Here is a 17,167-nt window from a genome sequence, read left to right as displayed (position 1 = left end):
ATAATCCCCGATTTCGTTGCATTTGCATCAAGACCTCCCGCCTACCGACCCTACCGACCACACTGATCTGTCGCACATCACGCATATAATCCACATACAATCTATCCGAACGCGGCATCGACATCTACGATTTCTAGCAGTTTGTCGCAGCGGCGACGGTCGACAGTATAGTCTAAGCACTCCTTACGAGGGTGCCTGGCTATAACTCGTCATGGCTTTTTTATTCAAATCTAAGAAGAATCAGGAGAGGAACGTTAACAGTAGAGAGGGACCCCCTGGATCGTCACCCCAAGTGCAAGGCGCAGCTGGGCGCATCGCTAGAGAAGAGAAAGGCTCCCGATCAACTCCAACAGGAAGTTTGAATTCATTCGACGAAGGTACTCCAAGTCCAGATGCCGAGAAGTATGCTGTTCGTCGTGCCCAGGATCCATCACAGGGTCAACAGCCGCAACAACCGCAACAAGTGAGCGACTTGCCCGTAAGTTCTTTTATTTAATCTATTTAATTTACCCTTCTGTGCCTCTTAGACCACGTCCAACGTTCAATACCCAGCACCAAGCACACTGCCAGCACACAGGACAATTGAACTATATTCTAGAAATTAAGCTAATAATCATAATTCAAAAAGTTTCGCAATGCTCCTGCACAACCTCCGCAACAAAACGTGAATGCTTCGCTATATCCTTGGTCGCAGCGACGCTTAATACTGAACACGGGCACGCCCAGCCCTTTCCCTAGATATGGAGCAGCCGTCAACTCTGTTTCTTCTAAGGAGGGAGATATCTACGTCATGGGTGGTTTAATCAATAGTTCAACTGTCAAGGGTGATCTATGGATGATCGAGGCCGGAGGAAATATGTCGTGCTATCCACTCGTCACTGTTTCTGAAGGCCCCGGACCAAGAGTTGGACATTCCTCTCTCCTAGTAGGCAATGCGTTCATCGTATATGGTGGTGATACCAAAATCGACGAGACTGATGTTCTAGACGAAACTTTGTACCTCCTCAATACTTGTAAGACATCGTGACCCGCCACATCCTATTCTTGTCAGCATTGGCTAATCAGGCGTTTCAGCCACGCGGCAATGGTCAAGAGCTCTGCCGGCCGGTCCAAGGCCGTCAGGTCGCTATGGGCACTCTTTGAACATTATCGGGTCGAAGATTTACATCTTTGGTGGTCAGGTGGAAGGGTATTTTATGAACGACCTGGCCGCTTTTGATCTCAATCAGTTGCAAATGCCCAATAACAGATGGGAAATCCTCAGCGAGAACATTGAACCCGGAGGAGCAATGCAAGGTAAAGTACCGCCTGCTAGGACCAACCATTCTATGGTTACCTTCAATGATAAGATGTACCTGTAAGTTAAAGAAGAAAAATCACACTGTCATCACATGTTTCAAAAGCTCACCATCGCAGATTTGGCGGCACCAACGGCTTCCAATGGTTTAATGATGTATGGTGTTACGAACCGGCAGTCAACAAATGGTCCCAATTAGATTCTATCGGATACATTCCCGTTCCGAGAGAAGGTCATGCTGCTTCGCTTGTAGACGACGTTATGTATGTTTTTGGTGGTCGTACCGAAGAAGGGGCTGACTTGGGTGATTTGGCCGCGTTCCGGATCCCCTCTCGCCGTTGGTATACCTTCCAGAACATGGGTCCGTCTCCTTCTCCGCGGTCTGGCCATAGTATGACATCCGTGGGAAAATCAGTCGTCGTTGTTGGAGGGGAGCCTAGTTCGACCACCAACCAGGTGAATGATTTGGGGATCGTCTATGTTTTGGACACCACCAAGATTCGATATCCCAACGATGCACAGATCCAGTCAAATACTCAGAAAGTACAGCAGGCAAGGCGGCCGAGTGGCGGTGAAGTCCCTGCTATCGGCGGTAGACAAGCTCCATCCCGTGAGGGCTCTGCTGGACCGGATCCGAAACGCGTGGCTAGCCCTAATAGTCCAACAAACAGTACCGGTAAAGGTATTATGGGTATAGACATCAATGGCCCCCCTCCAATCAGCAATGGAATGTCGAAACTTCCAAGAGCTGCGGGAACCTCTACTCCCTCAGGACCTCCACCGCAAGGCCAGCTTCCCAAGCCTAATATCGATACAAATGCGGCTAGCCGTCGCACAAGAAATACATCTATCGAGCGGATAGAGAGGGAAGCTGTTGGTGCTGCATCATCTGGCATCAACAGCCAAAACCAGTCCCCGATATCGCGGGAACCGATTAAAGAAGAGGTTCCGGCCACGAACGGAAGGCGAACGCCTAATCAACAAACCGCTAGAAGTGCTTCTAGATCTGAGAATCTAGCAAGGGATGAGCCCAAACCCAAGCAGTCGCGCCAAACCCGCGGCCAGGGTTCTGTCGACAGCAATACGGAGCCAACCCTCAAGAACATAGCAGTCCGCCCATCCTCTCCACCTCCACCGACAAGGCAGCCCAGTAATCCTTTATCAAGGAAAGGTTCGAATAGAAATTCGCAGACTGTTGCCCTCTTGAAGGAACTCGATGCCTCCCGAAACCGGAATGCATGGTATGCTTCAGAGCTAGAGTTGGCTCGCAAAGCCGGGTATATGTCTAATGCAACCCTCAGTCCGACTCTAGAGTCTCGGGCAGCAGAGACATTCGACGATGATGACAAGCGGCTAATCGAATCGCTATTGGCTATGAAACAAGAGTTGGCTAATGTACAAAGCGCCGTTGATAAGCAAGCAATCCTAGCAGCAAAGCAGATCGCCGAGGTAGAGCGACAGCGTGACGCTGCAGTCCGTGAAGCCGTCTATGCTAAAGCCAAGATGGCAGCACAGACTGGAAGTGCCGCTAGCACTCCACAGCTAGACGGGGAGAGGGACATAGACAACGGTGATCGTTCTGCTAATCTCAATAAGAAGCTTGCGACTGCACTTAATGTACAGAGAGATTTGCAAAATAGCCTCGCTCGAGCGGTATCAGAACTCGAGGCTGAGAAACGAACCAGGCAATTAGCAGATGAAACCCTGAGCGCCACCCACAAGCGGATAGCTGAATTGGAGTTGTACAAGCAGCGGACGTCTTCGGAGATCGAACAACTACGGGCCGAATTGCATATGGTTCAGCGCGAAGCAAGAGAACAATCAGTTGCTAGCGCTGAGGCACTCGCGTCCTTACAACTTCTACGCGTCGAGAAGGATGACTTCGAGAGTAAATACAACGAGGCTGTCGGCAGTTCCAAAGAACATAATGAGACTTTAGAATCTCTTCGAGAGGCCGTAGTATCATCAGCGGACATGCGCGCCCACCTAGAGCGCAAGCTTGACGAGGAACGATCCCAGCGAACGACAATTGAATCCAAGTTTAACAAGCTCAAAGCTGAACATGAAGCACATGCTACAGAATTAGAATCGACCACCCAGCGACTACGGGATGCCGAAGAACTCGCTGAGCGACATGCAGCAGAAGCAAATACTCATCGGCAGGCGCTAATTTCTGGATTAGAAAAGATCACTAGAGACCCAAGTAAGGCTAGTCAGGCTAATTCAGACCGGATTGTAATCCTTCAGGGCCAAATCGAAGCGGCAAATCTACTCGTTAAGAAGTATCGACAGGAAGCCGATATTGCTTCAGATAAACTTCGAAGTGCTGAAGAGCGAATCGCCGGACTTGAGGCATACCAAGAACAGTCAAGTAGGGAAGGTGTATCGATCCGACGACAACTACAATCTGCCCTGAGAGACACGCAGTCGCTTCAAGCCTTGAACACAGACCTCAGGAATCAGCTAGCAAACCAGCAACTTGAGGCCAACGCCATTACCGTCCAGCACAACACCCTCAAGGACATATTAGCTGAAAGGGGCATTAGCCCCACTAGTCTCGCTCGAGTTCGAGGCATGGGTTCCAGGACCAACTCTCCTGATCCATCAAGAGCTGGCGAGCTTGAACGGCAACTTGCACAGGCGGTTGCTGCCCACGAAGAGACCAAACAGACTTTCACTACACAGTTCCAGGAATCCGAGGCTGCTTATCGTAACAGAATAGTCCAGTTGGAGAATGATTATCAATCAGCTGTTCATTATGTTAAGGGCACGGAGAAGATGCTGAAGAAGATGAAGCAGGAACTTGCGCAAGCTCAAAGCGAGAACGGCCGCTTAAAGAACGAAAATCTTGAGCTCGAAGAACGCTCTATTTCTCATGACAATACCGCGCCTGCTGATTGGGAAGCCGAGCGCTCTTCCCTAGAGAAGAAGATCGAGAGCCTTCAGGAACATGTGAAGCATACCTCTGGACAGCTTGAGCGACAGTTAGTAGAGTTACGGAGTAAGCTGGATGCTACTCAGCAAGAACGAGACAACACACTCAAGTCCCGCAACGATGCTGCGGAACGATTAACGACGAGAGAAAAGGAACTGGAGCAGATGCAACAAGAGAATGCCCTACTTGAGAAACGAGTACAGGAAGCCGAACAGAAGGTCAGTTTATTGTTAGACCAGGTAGAGACCTCGGTCGATAACTACCGAAGACGCAGTCGCATGAGCACAGATCAGATGATCACCGCCACCAACACTAGCATCAACACTCCGAGTGCAAATGGCGGCGGCTTGGGCCACATCAGACAAGAAAGTTCTGAAGCGGAAAGTACATACGGCGGCTTTGACAATGCTAGAAACAGCACAGCCCTTGACAATCTAGCTAATGAACTTGAATTCCTACGAACACACTGGGAAACGACGAACAAGAATTATAGACTCTCGAATACCTTCGACTTCGAAGGAATAGGCACCAAAAGGGAAGACGACGGAGTCGGACTTGGCCTTAGCGAGAGTCTAGCTGACTGGAGGAAACGACTCGACACGGAAGAGAACGAAAAGATAGGTACGGCCAAGAGTAATCATGCCTCGTGATTACTCGGGACGTAAACAGATTCCCCATCGTTGTCATTTTCCTCCAACAAAACATTTGTACATTCTGCGTGTGATTCCTGTAACGGCACCGATGTATTAACGCATACCCAATTACTTATGATTCCATCCTTTCGATTCGACCATGTCCTTATACACAATCTTGGGACAACATCCTCCTTGGAGCCTTATTATCATCCTGGCTCGTGGGTTTACCTACTGGCGTTCTCTTTAACCTTCATGACACCCTTGTTTTTGTAATTTCCTTATGTTTTCTGCATCGGAGGCGGAATGAACTGTAACCCCCACGCAAGCTCAGCCTATTCGTTGACATATGGAGGCCTGTTCCGAAGATATGACCGAACGCGATGCGCCTTACGGAGTTGGTTTGGTTTGGGAATATCATTCCTAGTAGTTCAAGAAAACGGATGGGAACGTCTTGTCAGACTTTTGATCGGTGGACCGCGCAGAATGATCAGGAAACTTAACCTCCTAAAGCTAATGTACATTACCGCCACCACCGCTGACCGGTGCCCGGGCTGGCAATTTGGGAGGAATTAAAAAATGATACCTGGGAGAGGAGGCTGCTCGTGCCCTGCGGTGTAGGCGTACACGGCCCCTCTCCTTAGAACATGACGATCTTGCGATAGTTGTGGGAATAGTTCAATCTTGATGAGGCTTTTTAGCTTTTCGACACCTTGTTTGATGATGAATGCTGTGACTTGGAGATTGTGATGATAACTATGATTTGTCGTGAAGTGAGAACTTCTGTTCGTATAGACGACACGAGATTTTTTTTCTTACGTTACTACTTCGTATAAGCAAAAGAATATCATGATACGTACACCCTCACTCTCGACCCTCTTGTAGACCACAGTTTAGCTACTTTTTGATGATACACTCAAGCAGCTACATATATCCTATTTTCATAACGAAGCATTTCAAGTAGATGACTAGCAACCTCTAATATCTACCTACCTAAGATCAATAAACCTTGCCGGAAGATGCTGCCGTCACATCATAGCAGAGTTAAACTGTAGTTCCATCCAGAGAACTGTTTTCAGTTAAGACATCTGTTATCTACCTATATAGGTAGGTTTAAGGAAACAATAGCCCGCTTTCATTAGTAGCGTATATATCATAGTTCAATTGGAAAGGTATACGAAGACTGGTTTGCCATTATAACGAGGTTATTATATCAACATCAATATCTACTGTTAGCTCGAGTCCGAGAATAGCGGTTTTCACTGAGCACCCAAGCCAGCACCAAACACCATCATTCATACAAAGGTGTCACTTGAGCGCAATTGGATGTATCCCGTGTTTTTGTGTATAATTATATTCACATAATTCGATTCAGATACATTATGAACGAGGCCTACTACCTACCTAGGCAAAACCTCTGGAACCAATGATTTTCCCACGAGTGTAATTAACATACGCACATCTAAGATATCATTAAATTTGACAGCGGGAATTTCCCTTAGTTTCCCCGCTCCTGAATATGACGTGCCTGTAAGACATAGGAAGATGTAACAACTAATGGGTAGAAGAGATGGTTCGAGCCAGACCTATGTAACTCGATTCACTCGCTCCACGAACCTTTCCGAGGAATTGTGAACTGACCTGTGAACTCATCTTATTCTTGGTGTCTCCTCAATGACATAGGTCCTCCCTAGAGAACACGAAATCCGGCTTGGTATAACATAGAAAGGCATTGTTCGGGTCAGCACACATCGGATGTCACAAAGCGCTTATGTTGAAGCCGAGTTCGCAATTCCGATAACCATATTCGATACCCGAGTAAGCGTTAATTCGAAGATAATCACTCCTTCTACTTTGATCAAAACTCTCCGGTGTCGAGTAACTCAATCAATATAGCACAGCGCAATATTCGGGAAGACTTGGGAGAGTAGGCCGCACATTGAAAACTCATTGTCGTCCTTGCTGTCGGTATTTTGGGTCCTGCTGGCACCCCACTGGAAAGGAATAAACGTCGAATCATTTTTCTATTCTGGCGATAAATTCCTAGCCTCCATCCACTGCATCCGAGAGTACCACACTAGCCGCTGTCTTCATTCCAACTTCATTTTTTCTTCTTTCACTGTCCATATGCATCTGATAACATTGTCGAGTAATATTGGTCCTGGAATCCGTAGAAGTATGTCTCGTATACTGGTATGTCGAATGTGTCTGTATGTCATATATCACCAAGAGTTACTAAACAAGCTTCATCCTATATCTTTTTATATTCTACTTCATATATTACGCCATCCTCGATCAGAATGAGCATCTTTTTGGGTCCTAAGTCGCACACGCGTCCTTTCACTGATGATGTAGTCCCACGTCGTACCATAGAGGGGCTAACCGTCTTACGATGCTTCCCCCTCTCTGCGCCAGCGATGTTTTTGGTTTCACCCAGGGCCGCATGAACACGACAGATAACGGCGAAAGCGCTTCGAATAATCTATAGACACTTGCGATTTGAACGCTTCAAAATTACACCACTACCTTTAAAGACCAGAGACTAGGTGGAGAGTATTTACCTGTTGCCAAGATTGAAGAAATGGACATTTTATCTTGGCAGACTAAATTATTCTTGTTCGTGTTCTCGTTGAAAAGGCAAGAAAATAGAGGTTATCATCAGCCGCAAGTCTTCTTTAGACGTCACCCCTTAGACTATTTCGTAGCATCGCAGGGTTTCGGTTGACCCTGTTGAAACCAATTCATCTCCGACGTCAGACTATCTTCGTCGCAGCCCCGGATGCGAGTGTGGGGCGTGCGTACAGTGCCTTCTCGGTTCCCTCAGATCAATACACTGTCCTGTGAGCTAAACTCCTAACCCCAACCCCCTTGAATTAGCCTGTACCTGAGCGCTTCGCCAAGTAAAAACTTGGTAAGACCGTACCGTAAGAGCGACACTGTATTGCCAGGTCGAGTAAGTGGCTTGTCAGTGGTCAGGGCGCCCAAACAGGAATCTAGATCATATGATGGGATTCCCGCATCCTCTCTTCCTACTCCTCCTTGTGTCGTCGTTGAAGTTTAGTTTCCCCTTCCCATAATTCAGTTCTTTTGCTTACTACGTTTGATCTTCGAGAAAACAAGTAATCCCTATTATCCTGCGATCTGGTCATCGTATCCTGTCTTTTCCCTCGAAAACAAATCCGCACACCGTACCGTAGCGCCCGTTTTAACCAAGCGAGATAATCACAACTACTACCGCCACTCATTCAAACGAGAAACGAAAAGAAAAAAGCTAGCTGGTCTTGCTTCCGAACACGCAAGTTTACGGCCGATCGATTTCCACGAGCGAACTCATAACACCCGTAATTCTCTAAACCGTAAAAAATAAAAGCCAAGATGAAGACCTCAGCGATCGCAACTACTCTCGTGGCCGCCCTATGCGCCACCTTCGCCAGCGCCGGCGTCGTCATCACGCCTATCCACCAGAACCAGCTCGTCGACACTCTAGCTGGCGACTGCTTCTTCGGCAAGTCGACGCCGTTCGGCTGTGGCCCGCTTCGCTCATGATCCGTCGATCTTGATAAATAATGAAATATTCGCGAACCATGAGACTAGATGGGAGGAGTGAGAGTCAATGAAACGATGCACGATGAGCGGCTGATGGATATGCTTGGTCATGTTCGATCACTAATTCCGCTCGGGGCGAAACGAAGGAGAGAGCATCGGTATCGCTGTATTGGGCCTGGGTAATTGAATGAAAGGCCTCGACGAAGAGGAGGGGACTTGTAGCCTTTGGTCTCATCAACCGCCTCCCGTCCATCGAATGCCGCCAACACCGCTAATACCCAAAGAGACGGTTGACGAGACCACTGGCAGGAAGGGCATGTGTTCGTTTGGGTTGGGTTGTGGGTTATTGTTTCTACGTCGCTACCTAGGTTACCGAGGAGGGAGAATTCAGCCTTCGTTTCTTGTTTATATCATCCCTATCTACATGAGCAGAAATCTAGACGACGCACTTGGCTGCGGACTGATAGATCACACCAGCGTTTTCCGTAATTATACCCATCTAAATGCCCGTGACATGTGTCTGCACTATGAATGTACAATGTGTAAGGCCCCCAAGTTTCACAACATGTACATTTAAAACCCGAAACACCAGAACACCAAAAACAAACAAATTCGTAAGATCAAGTTTATAGAGCAAGTGTATATGGTATCACGTCTACTATCTCCCTCCTACGACGTACGTAATCGGTGGTATATGACAGGATATAAATTATAACCGAGAGAAACATTGCAGCGCGCGCCTAGTCTAAGACCCTCCTCCCCTTCCTCCGCCGTCTTCCCTCTGTACTTCCACCCTGCACCACACTACCCCACCCCCAAGACCTCAGACCACCCAGCCGCAACAGGCAGGAAACCCAACTAACAGTCCGATCGACCAACCGACTTAGCACTTAAGCGAGTACTTAGCCGTACGATCAGCCGTCATCGCGCCCCACGAAGTCTCATCAGCAACGCTTCCATCCTCACCAATAGCCTTGGGCTTCCAGCTCTCATCGAAAGCCTCGAAGAAAAAGACATTGAAGCCCCAGTCCACCATACCGCACACGGCCTGGCTGTAGAACGTCGAAGCCTGCTTGGTGCCCGGCTGCGCGTTCTGGTACTTGTCGCCGGCGGTCGGCCAGCCCGTCTCGCCGACCCAGAGCTCGATCTTGTCCGTGCCGCCGGCCTTCTCCTGGATGTGTCCGAAGGCCTGGAAGATGTCGTCGTAGAAGGAGCCGGTTGCGTTCGCGAGCACCTGGCCTTGCCAGTACGAGAACGCGTTCGTGAGAAGGATGTCGACGTCGCCGGAGCTGACGACCGCGTCGGCCGTGCCGTCCGCGTATTTGTTCCAGGAGTCCGCTGTGCCCATCTTGAATGCGCCGCCGGTGGCGGACTTCACGTCTTGGATCTTCTTGAGGAGCTCGGGACCTGTGAAGTTTCCGCGGTAGAGGGACTCGGAACCGACGGTGATGGCGTAGACTTGGTCCTTGTATTTGGGTGCGTTGGCGACGATGGCGGCTTTGTCTGCTTGGAAGGACTCGTCGGTGTCGGGCCTGTTAGTTTAGGTGTTAGCGTTTGTTGTTCAGGTGGTTTTTATACTGATAGGTATAATTGACCCCTATATATAACATATAGGAGAAGGTGCGGTAACGAAAGTAGTATCAAGTGACATACCAGATACCCAGAATAACCTGGAAACCCGCGGTCTTGGCAGCAGGCAAGATCAGCTTCGCGACATCGCAGTCGGAAGCAGCGTAGATGCGAACGACCTTGGTGCCGGTCTCCTTAGTCAAGGCAGCGAAATCAGCCGTGTAATCGCTAGCCGCCTTGCACGTTCCGTCCGACTTCTTGTTGCCGAGAGCGAAGCCGAGCTGGCCAGCGGCAGAAGCCACGATAGGGCCGGTGACGGCAGCAGCCGAGAGGATAGAGGTGAAGCGCATCGTGATCGATCTTTCTTTCCTTCGGTCTCTTTCAACTGTATTTATCCTTCAAGACGCGTTAAGATTTTCTTCGGTGGGTATCACTTCTATCGTATGCACGTTCCGCAAAAAAGGGTAGCAATTAACGATCAAAAAAGAGTGAAATGCTGGAGCCGATGCGAAAGAATGAAAGCTCGACTTGACCAGCGAAAAAAAGCAAAAGGGAATGACGAGTTTAGTTGATGGTGATTGTGACGATGATAATAAGAAAACAGGAGAAAGATCAAGTCGAAGTCGAAGTCGCTCCTCCCGCTGAAATTGGATGTTTCGTGCAGGGGTAGGCGCAATCAAAAAGGGGAACCGGCATACAGGGGTTTGAATGACACAAGTACCTTTGTACCTCTCATACTGAATACCCGAACCCATATGAACTCATACGAGTTGAATCCATTTAAAGCTTGAACAATTATGTAATTATATCATCTTTTATTCATAGAGAAGGACCTATCTCAATCCACATATTCTCGATCTTTCTATTATGAGTCTATGGATGATAGCCTCTAGCCGTCTTATGAGCATTCCTCTGTATAGGAAACAACTATGCCCATGCGAATAGACCTCTAAGGCGTGTAACAGTCCGCCACAGAACACAAACCCAAAGACTTCTTTGAGATGAGAAGAAGACGGCCGAACGTGTTGACTTTTGATGCACTAGTATCCATCCCAACGATATGAAGCCCAGATGTAAGTATCCCTAGTCGGAGATACTAACTGGATGCAGTGTAAAACTCCGATGCAAAAACGCCGTAAATGCAACCGCCATGGTGACCTCAATACATGTATAAATCCTCCAATCGATACGCCAACTCGTAAGGCTGCCTACCAAATCGCCGCTCCTATGCCGTTTCCTCAGTAGCATTCCTCTTCGCTGCCGCATTTCCCGAGTAGATTCTAAACTGGTAAAAGATGACGCAATCCTCGACGATGGTGCCCAAGGACCCGAGGAGCCATGGGATGGCCTTGATGATGTAGGCCGGGTCGGGTGAGTAGGTGAAGACGCTTAGGCCATAGGTAAGGTTGCCGGTTAGAGATAGTAGGAAGAAAAGGAGGGCAAGGCCCTCGCAAGACTTCTCTCGGTAGTTTTTGATGATCTGGGGGATACGGGCACTTTCCTCGAGTTAGTACATACAATAGATCACGCGACCAATAGATAGAACATACCATAGGTAGCATATGGCACTTGCATATCCTAGAACTAGTCCCAGTATAGCTACCGGCGTTTCGGCACTGGGTTCCTCAGGAGTGTCTCCCTTATCCCAAGCACCCATCCTGTACGACACAAACCAGCCAGCGGCACCAACGATCCAGATGGCTGCAACGCTTAGGGCGTTGTGGAACCAAGGGTTGCTGTCGGGAGTCTCATCCTCGCCCGTGACGATCCTCTTGATAGGGGCGAAGCCGGACTCCGTGCGGTGGATCGAGTGACGGCGGTGCGAGCCCGGGAGGCCGCTTGACGATCTGCGGCGCGGTTGCAGCAAGGGCTCGTCCTCCGAGGCCTCAGATTGGGTCGACCGGGTTCGCTCGCGGGCCTTGCGGGACTTGCGGGCGTTAAGGACGTTGTAATAGAGGGATTGGGTGATGAGGATGACGTCGGAAATGCAGAAGTAACCTGCCAGTGCTGTTGCTGTGGGCGCGAGTCCGGTCACGAGAGCACCTGGAGATAAGAGACAGCGGTTAGCGACAGGTCACAATTGCATGCATTGAAACTCCTAAAGTCCGGGGAAAGACCTACCTGACAGGTTTGAGATGTCTCCGAAAAGCCAGACTGCTAGAAATATCATAGACAGCCCCTCAGCGCTCTGGGCTCGGTAGTTGGTGATAAGTTGAGGAAGCTATCGCATCGTAGAGTTAGTGGATGCGATTAAGTTCCAAACTCTGGGATTATGGTAAGATTTACGAGTAAGCAGATCCATGCTGTCAAACTGATGCTGCCGAAGATCCCTGATAGAATTTCGTGGGTGGAAAGGTTATTTGTGAACGTCATGTCGAGGATGTTCGCCTCCATGGTCGGGATAGGTTAGAATGAAAGAAATAGTAATTGAAGAGATGAGAAACTGTCGGGCAGTTGAGACTTCGAGATTAAGGTTAAAGAGAAGAACATCGAAGTCAGCTTTGATCAGGTGGTACATCCATAGGCTAACTAGAAAGGTGGTCAGAGTCGGAGTCAGCTGGAAGTCTGTTTCAATCGAGTTGGTGGTGGCTTCGAGTTTTCCCTTTTCCCTTATCTCAGGTGCCTCCGATCTTTAGTTCGCATCCTTGGAACTTTGTACATACAGTACCGTATGTACATAGCTGTGTAGCGTCGCACAAAGATAAGGACTGCATATGAGCCATAGTGCGTGACCAATAAGGTTTAGTGCCAAAGTAGGAGCTGCGCGGACTGTGCAGTAACCTACAGTAACCTCAGTTCGTGCCTGCGCCCGCTTTGCAGCCCCAAGGCGAGCCAAGGGTTCTGGGGGAATAGAGGGCTGACCCGCAACTAGTAGGTGACTAACCAATGACGCAGTTGGCTAATTGCTCTATTCCCCATTCGCTCGATCTATTCAACTATTGTGCATTGCATAATAGTGTTTTTGTGTCACTCCGGAACACCCCATAGCCCCGTAACTCCACTATCGTATTACCGCTGATCGAAGCTATGACAAACATCAAATTCAGATATCCTCTTCGGAATGAATCGATTTATCATTTATCTCGAATATGTAACAAATATCTGTACTATATATGTCTAAATTAGTCTCAAGTCGAAACCCAAAAGTTCCGATTAAAAGCCTCCGGACGGTAGTAACCTTATCTGAGCCTTAGTTGGAGTTTGATTGGGATGTTAAACGCCTGCAGCTGGTCGCTCACGAGGCGGCCAGTCGTACGCAGCAAATCAGGTGCGATGATCATGCGTGTTCCCTCGACAACCAAATTCGTGCACATGCCACGAAAACTCACGACTCAATAGACGCGCGTTGCTAAAGTATCATGATTGACGATGAGTTATCTTCATATTTGTAATTCATTTAATATCTAAATCATATGGAAAAATAAGATCATCTATTTATATTCGAAATACTAAATATTATTCATCGTTATCGAAACTGTCTCAGCCATCATGAGACTAAGTCAATCTACTTTGGCCTTAGGCACGCTCTTCTTACCAGGTGCGGCGGCTTGGGGAAGTGAGTAACAGTAGTAACCTTAAAACTATTATGTGATCACCTAAGAGCTAATTCATCTTTCAGGTTTGGGTCACATCACTGTCGCCTACATCGCATCAAACTTCGTAAAGGACAGCACCACTACTTACTTCCAAGGTATCTTACAGAACAACACCGAGCATTATCTTGCCGGTGTTGCCACTTGGGCCGACAGCATCAGATACACGAAATGGGGGCGTTTCAGCAAGAATTTCCATTTCATAGATGCGAAGGACACCCCGCCCGACTACTGTGGCGTTGACTTCGAGAGGGATTGCAAGGAGGATGGCTGTGTCGTGAGCTCGATTCAGAACTACACCTCCCAACTGCTAGATGCAGAGTTATTTCCATGGCGCAGGAGCCAGGCGGCCAAATTCGTGATTCACTTCGTCGGCGACATCCATCAGCCCCTGCATGTGGAAAATGTTGCTATGGGAGGCAACGGAATCCACGTGAAATGGGAATCGTCTGAGTTGAACCTCCACCATGTTTGGGACTCGAGTATTGCCGAGAAGATGTTGGGCGGGATTCATAGAAAGCCTTATGTGGCAGGATACGCATGGGCGGCTAATCTAACCGAGCAAATTAAGACCGGCAAGTATGAGTCGGTTAGTCAATCCTGGGCCGACGGCATCAGTCTCGATAACCCTATCAACACGGCGATGGGTTGGGCCAATGAGTCCAACGCTGTTGTTTGCACACATGGTAATTCAACCCCTGTCCATTTTGAGTTTCGATTTGGAACAGAATGCCCAGCTAACATATCTTCTGTAGTGTTTCCAGAAGGCCCTAAGGCGATTGTCGGCCAGGAGCTCGCGGGAGATTACTACGAAAAGGCTGCCCCTGTGATCGAAATCCAAGTAGCTAAGGCAGGGTACCGTCTCGCCACTTGGTTAGATCTCATAGCCGACAAACTATCTGAAGCGGTCGTCGACGAACTGTGAGACAAATTCCTTTTGGAATATCACTATGCTAGAACCCGTTATTTGTAGAGATATCATAAATGTCTGCGGGAATTAGGAATGAGGAATGGACTTCGGAAACTTCGATTTCACTCACGTTTTAAGAGAATTCTGGATTGAGCTCACCTTAGATAGTACTTGAAGTAATACACCTAGGCGGCGAAGGATATTAGCCGAGTCTTGAGTGCGGCCCGCGAAAATCCTCCAATGTCTTGGAAGACGTTCCAGCTGACTTCTAAGCCTTCTGATTCTGTTAGGGTTGGTTTCTCTAATGACCAGGGCGTATGGCATACAAAACCTTCTCAGACTCCTTGGCAGAGATAGTGATGTGAAATTCGACAGCGTAGGGCTTACGGCCGCTATATAAGAACTGATTAGGAAAGCACCCACGTTTGGTTTCGAGCTTAAAGCCAAGATCGAGCAACATAAGATAGGGCTCGGAAAAGTCTTGGCTAACGCGGGCGACAGCCATCGCATTCTCGAAATGGACGATTCGACTTTTCGATGTGCCGTCTCCTGGTCGGCACCGGGTCTTGGCGTTTCTTACGATCTCGGTCGCAGACTAGTGAAAATCTCCTGCGAAGCACTGCAGAGCAGCTTACACGTGACAACCTTGATCGTGAATCAGGGGTCTTGCCGGGTTTCATCAGGGCATTATGGGACATGCCTCAAACTCGGGTTACTCAGGGCCTTACAGCTCCGGCCGTCGACCCTTACCCTCATTGGTATCTTAGATTAGTCAAACGCGATTAAACCGAGTAAATCGGCGCTTGAGGCGTCCAGAACCGGTTGTTCATCTGGCTCCGACTCACGAGAACACGGCACGCCGAACCTACCAACTACGGATGGAAACGCATAGTTGGAGAAGATCAATCTCGTCTGAAGAGTAAGCATACGCAATACCATTCGATCTTTTTTGTCGCACAGGCAGCCGCGCGGTCATCACCTTGGATCTCTTCAATCCGGTCGTAGATCAGATAGAGGGAGTTTGAGGCTCTTTCGCTAAATGGATCCTCAATACCAACAGCGAAAAGATCTTCCACGTCAACTGTGCCAAGTAAACGCGAGGTATTATCATGATTCTCCTAAAGCTGTTGTTTCGATCCGACTCACGTCAAACCGCTTAGAGTTAAGACGTCATTTTCATCCCAACTCCGGCCTTCGTGAATGTTTCTTCTCCTGTTTTCAACCTTAATGACTGTGCCCCGTAGTATTGCCCCGTGAGACCGGAGCTCTGGTGTAACAGGCTTAAGCCGACCAATGGAAATCGCGATACCGAGAAATTTCTAGAATTATCAGGGGGCATATAAGGAGCTAGGGCTAACAGGGGTGGTTTTGCCTTGTCCTTTAGGTAGGATTTTTGTCTCCAGGACGCTTTACCTATTGCGTCCTGTTAGATGCAGCCACTTGCTTAAGCGATCTGGGTCACGACCCAATGAGGGAATCCCTCAAATCTTTCATTTAAGATTCTCGGATGAGATTACCGACCAAGTGGTCGGCTAGTTACCCAGACAGTTAGGAGGTTAAGAAGACGGCGATATCAAGGAGGTAGAGAAGCTTCCAACGGTTTCAGGGGACTTTATTACCATAGCTTTAGGGCTGGGTAGAATAATAACGAGTCGGTACCACGAAGATTTGCGATCCCCCTCATCAGCCTTGAATCAAAGTTCTCCAATTCCGAAAGGTTTAGAAAGTTTCGGGGTTGGTAGCTCAACAAAAGCGTGCCGAGTTCCGTTAAACACATTCCCCCAGTAACTAAACTCCGCTATGCATCTACAAGATAGATTTGTAATAAACTATGCATCTAACAAATTTAAGCTCTTTATCGCACGGTCAATGGAGATTGGATTCTCGTGACACCGGAAATAAAAACATGAACCAAGATGCCAAGATGAATGTTTTTTTATTCTCAGTCGATCAAAAAGCCTCAATTCAATTTTTTGGGTATGGATAAGCGGTGTCGCGGCACTTATGAGGAACATATCGTTAAAGTGGTTACTCTATCCGGTCTTGGCAAGAGATCAACATCTAGATCAGATTCTTTTTGCATTGACGTTTCTTCACAATGTCTCAACCTCGACTCCAACACGGCTCGCTCGCTGACAAGGGGTTGGTTAAGGGGAACAAGGATTCTATGCGTCCCTAGCTGCCTAGGCCAACAATAGGTGACAAATTTGAGAGGTCATCTTGATAATGGGCACCTATTCAATTAAGCTTGTTTTTACATCATCCACAGCGGGTCCGGATAGATCAGGGAAAGTAGATCTCATGTTTGGACGACGGTGATAGACAGAGTCTGTTCGTTATATCATCCAATGCAGGTACGTATGTATTTTACTTATGCATGAGCTTTAGTGGTTGAGTGGCGGTTGGGCGTATTGCTAGGCTTATTCCTTAGAAGCAATTATATCATATACTGTATACGGAAGAAAATAGATATGGGCCATCTCACTATACTACTATAGTGCTATTCTCACTCTCATGATAGCACATATCTATCTAGCGAAATCATGAACACTAACCATGCCTACCACCTAGTACTTACCTACAACCACTCACCTACCTAGATAGGTAACCCAGATCTTAGAGGAGCTAAGTTGTTCGTTTCGTATCCAATGTCAAAACAATGGATGAGTTTGACGGGTTATGTGC

General features: G+C 48.1%; 6 protein-coding genes across 6 annotated transcripts; 3 read left to right on the top strand and 3 right to left on the bottom strand.

The window, feature by feature from the left end:
- The first annotated feature begins 521 nt into the window (after positions 1-521).
- GGS22DRAFT_165943 (uncharacterized protein) lies at positions 522-5,607 on the top strand. The gene is made up of 3 exons (XM_047961772.1): positions 522-1,013; positions 1,075-1,357; positions 1,417-5,607. Exons 1-3 carry the CDS (start codon positions 791-793, stop codon positions 4,880-4,882), a joined length of 3,972 nt encoding a protein of 1,323 aa, XP_047817564.1. The 5' UTR covers positions 522-790; the 3' UTR covers positions 4,883-5,607.
- A 2,632-nt stretch (positions 5,608-8,239) lies between these two features.
- Positions 8,240-8,471, top strand: GGS22DRAFT_189695 (uncharacterized protein; the record flags this gene model as incomplete). The annotated part of the gene is made up of 2 exons (XM_047964888.1): positions 8,240-8,382; positions 8,459-8,471. The coding sequence occupies 2 exons, from the start codon at positions 8,240-8,242 to the stop codon at positions 8,469-8,471; spliced, it is 156 nt and encodes a 51-aa protein (XP_047817563.1).
- Positions 8,472-9,006: 535 nt separating this feature from the next.
- Positions 9,007-10,621, bottom strand: GGS22DRAFT_165938 (glycoside hydrolase family 17 protein). Its single transcript, XM_047961771.1, has 2 exons — positions 10,064-10,621; positions 9,007-9,942 (listed from the first exon to the last, which is right to left on the bottom strand). The coding sequence occupies exons 1-2, from the start codon at positions 10,327-10,329 to the stop codon at positions 9,294-9,296; spliced, it is 915 nt and encodes a 304-aa protein (XP_047817562.1). The 5' UTR covers positions 10,330-10,621; the 3' UTR covers positions 9,007-9,293.
- A 156-nt stretch (positions 10,622-10,777) lies between these two features.
- Positions 10,778-12,714, bottom strand: GGS22DRAFT_165937 (PQ-loop-domain-containing protein). The gene is made up of 4 exons (XM_047961770.1): positions 12,266-12,714; positions 12,101-12,200; positions 11,530-12,022; positions 10,778-11,475 (listed from the first exon to the last, which is right to left on the bottom strand). The coding sequence occupies exons 1-4, from the start codon at positions 12,371-12,373 to the stop codon at positions 11,205-11,207; spliced, it is 972 nt and encodes a 323-aa protein (XP_047817561.1). The 5' UTR covers positions 12,374-12,714; the 3' UTR covers positions 10,778-11,204.
- A 356-nt stretch (positions 12,715-13,070) lies between these two features.
- Positions 13,071-14,553, top strand: GGS22DRAFT_25021 (S1/P1 nuclease). Its single transcript, XM_047966603.1, has 3 exons — positions 13,071-13,535; positions 13,599-14,258; positions 14,328-14,553. The coding sequence occupies exons 1-3, from the start codon at positions 13,469-13,471 to the stop codon at positions 14,495-14,497; spliced, it is 897 nt and encodes a 298-aa protein (XP_047817560.1). The 5' UTR covers positions 13,071-13,468; the 3' UTR covers positions 14,498-14,553.
- GGS22DRAFT_25018 (uncharacterized protein) lies at positions 14,554-15,257 on the bottom strand. Its single transcript, XM_047966602.1, has one exon. It carries the CDS (start codon positions 14,990-14,992, stop codon positions 14,609-14,611), a length of 384 nt encoding a protein of 127 aa, XP_047817559.1. The 5' UTR covers positions 14,993-15,257; the 3' UTR covers positions 14,554-14,608.
- Between the last annotated feature and the right edge of the window lie 1,910 nt (positions 15,258-17,167).

The sequence above is a fragment of the Annulohypoxylon maeteangense genome, assembly GCF_022496945.1.
Source record: "Annulohypoxylon maeteangense strain CBS 123835 unplaced genomic scaffold GGS22scaffold_11, whole genome shotgun sequence".
In the NCBI taxonomy this organism is placed as follows: domain Eukaryota; kingdom Fungi; phylum Ascomycota; class Sordariomycetes; order Xylariales; family Hypoxylaceae; genus Annulohypoxylon; species Annulohypoxylon maeteangense.
This window is presented reverse-complemented; position numbering and strand designations above follow the sequence as displayed.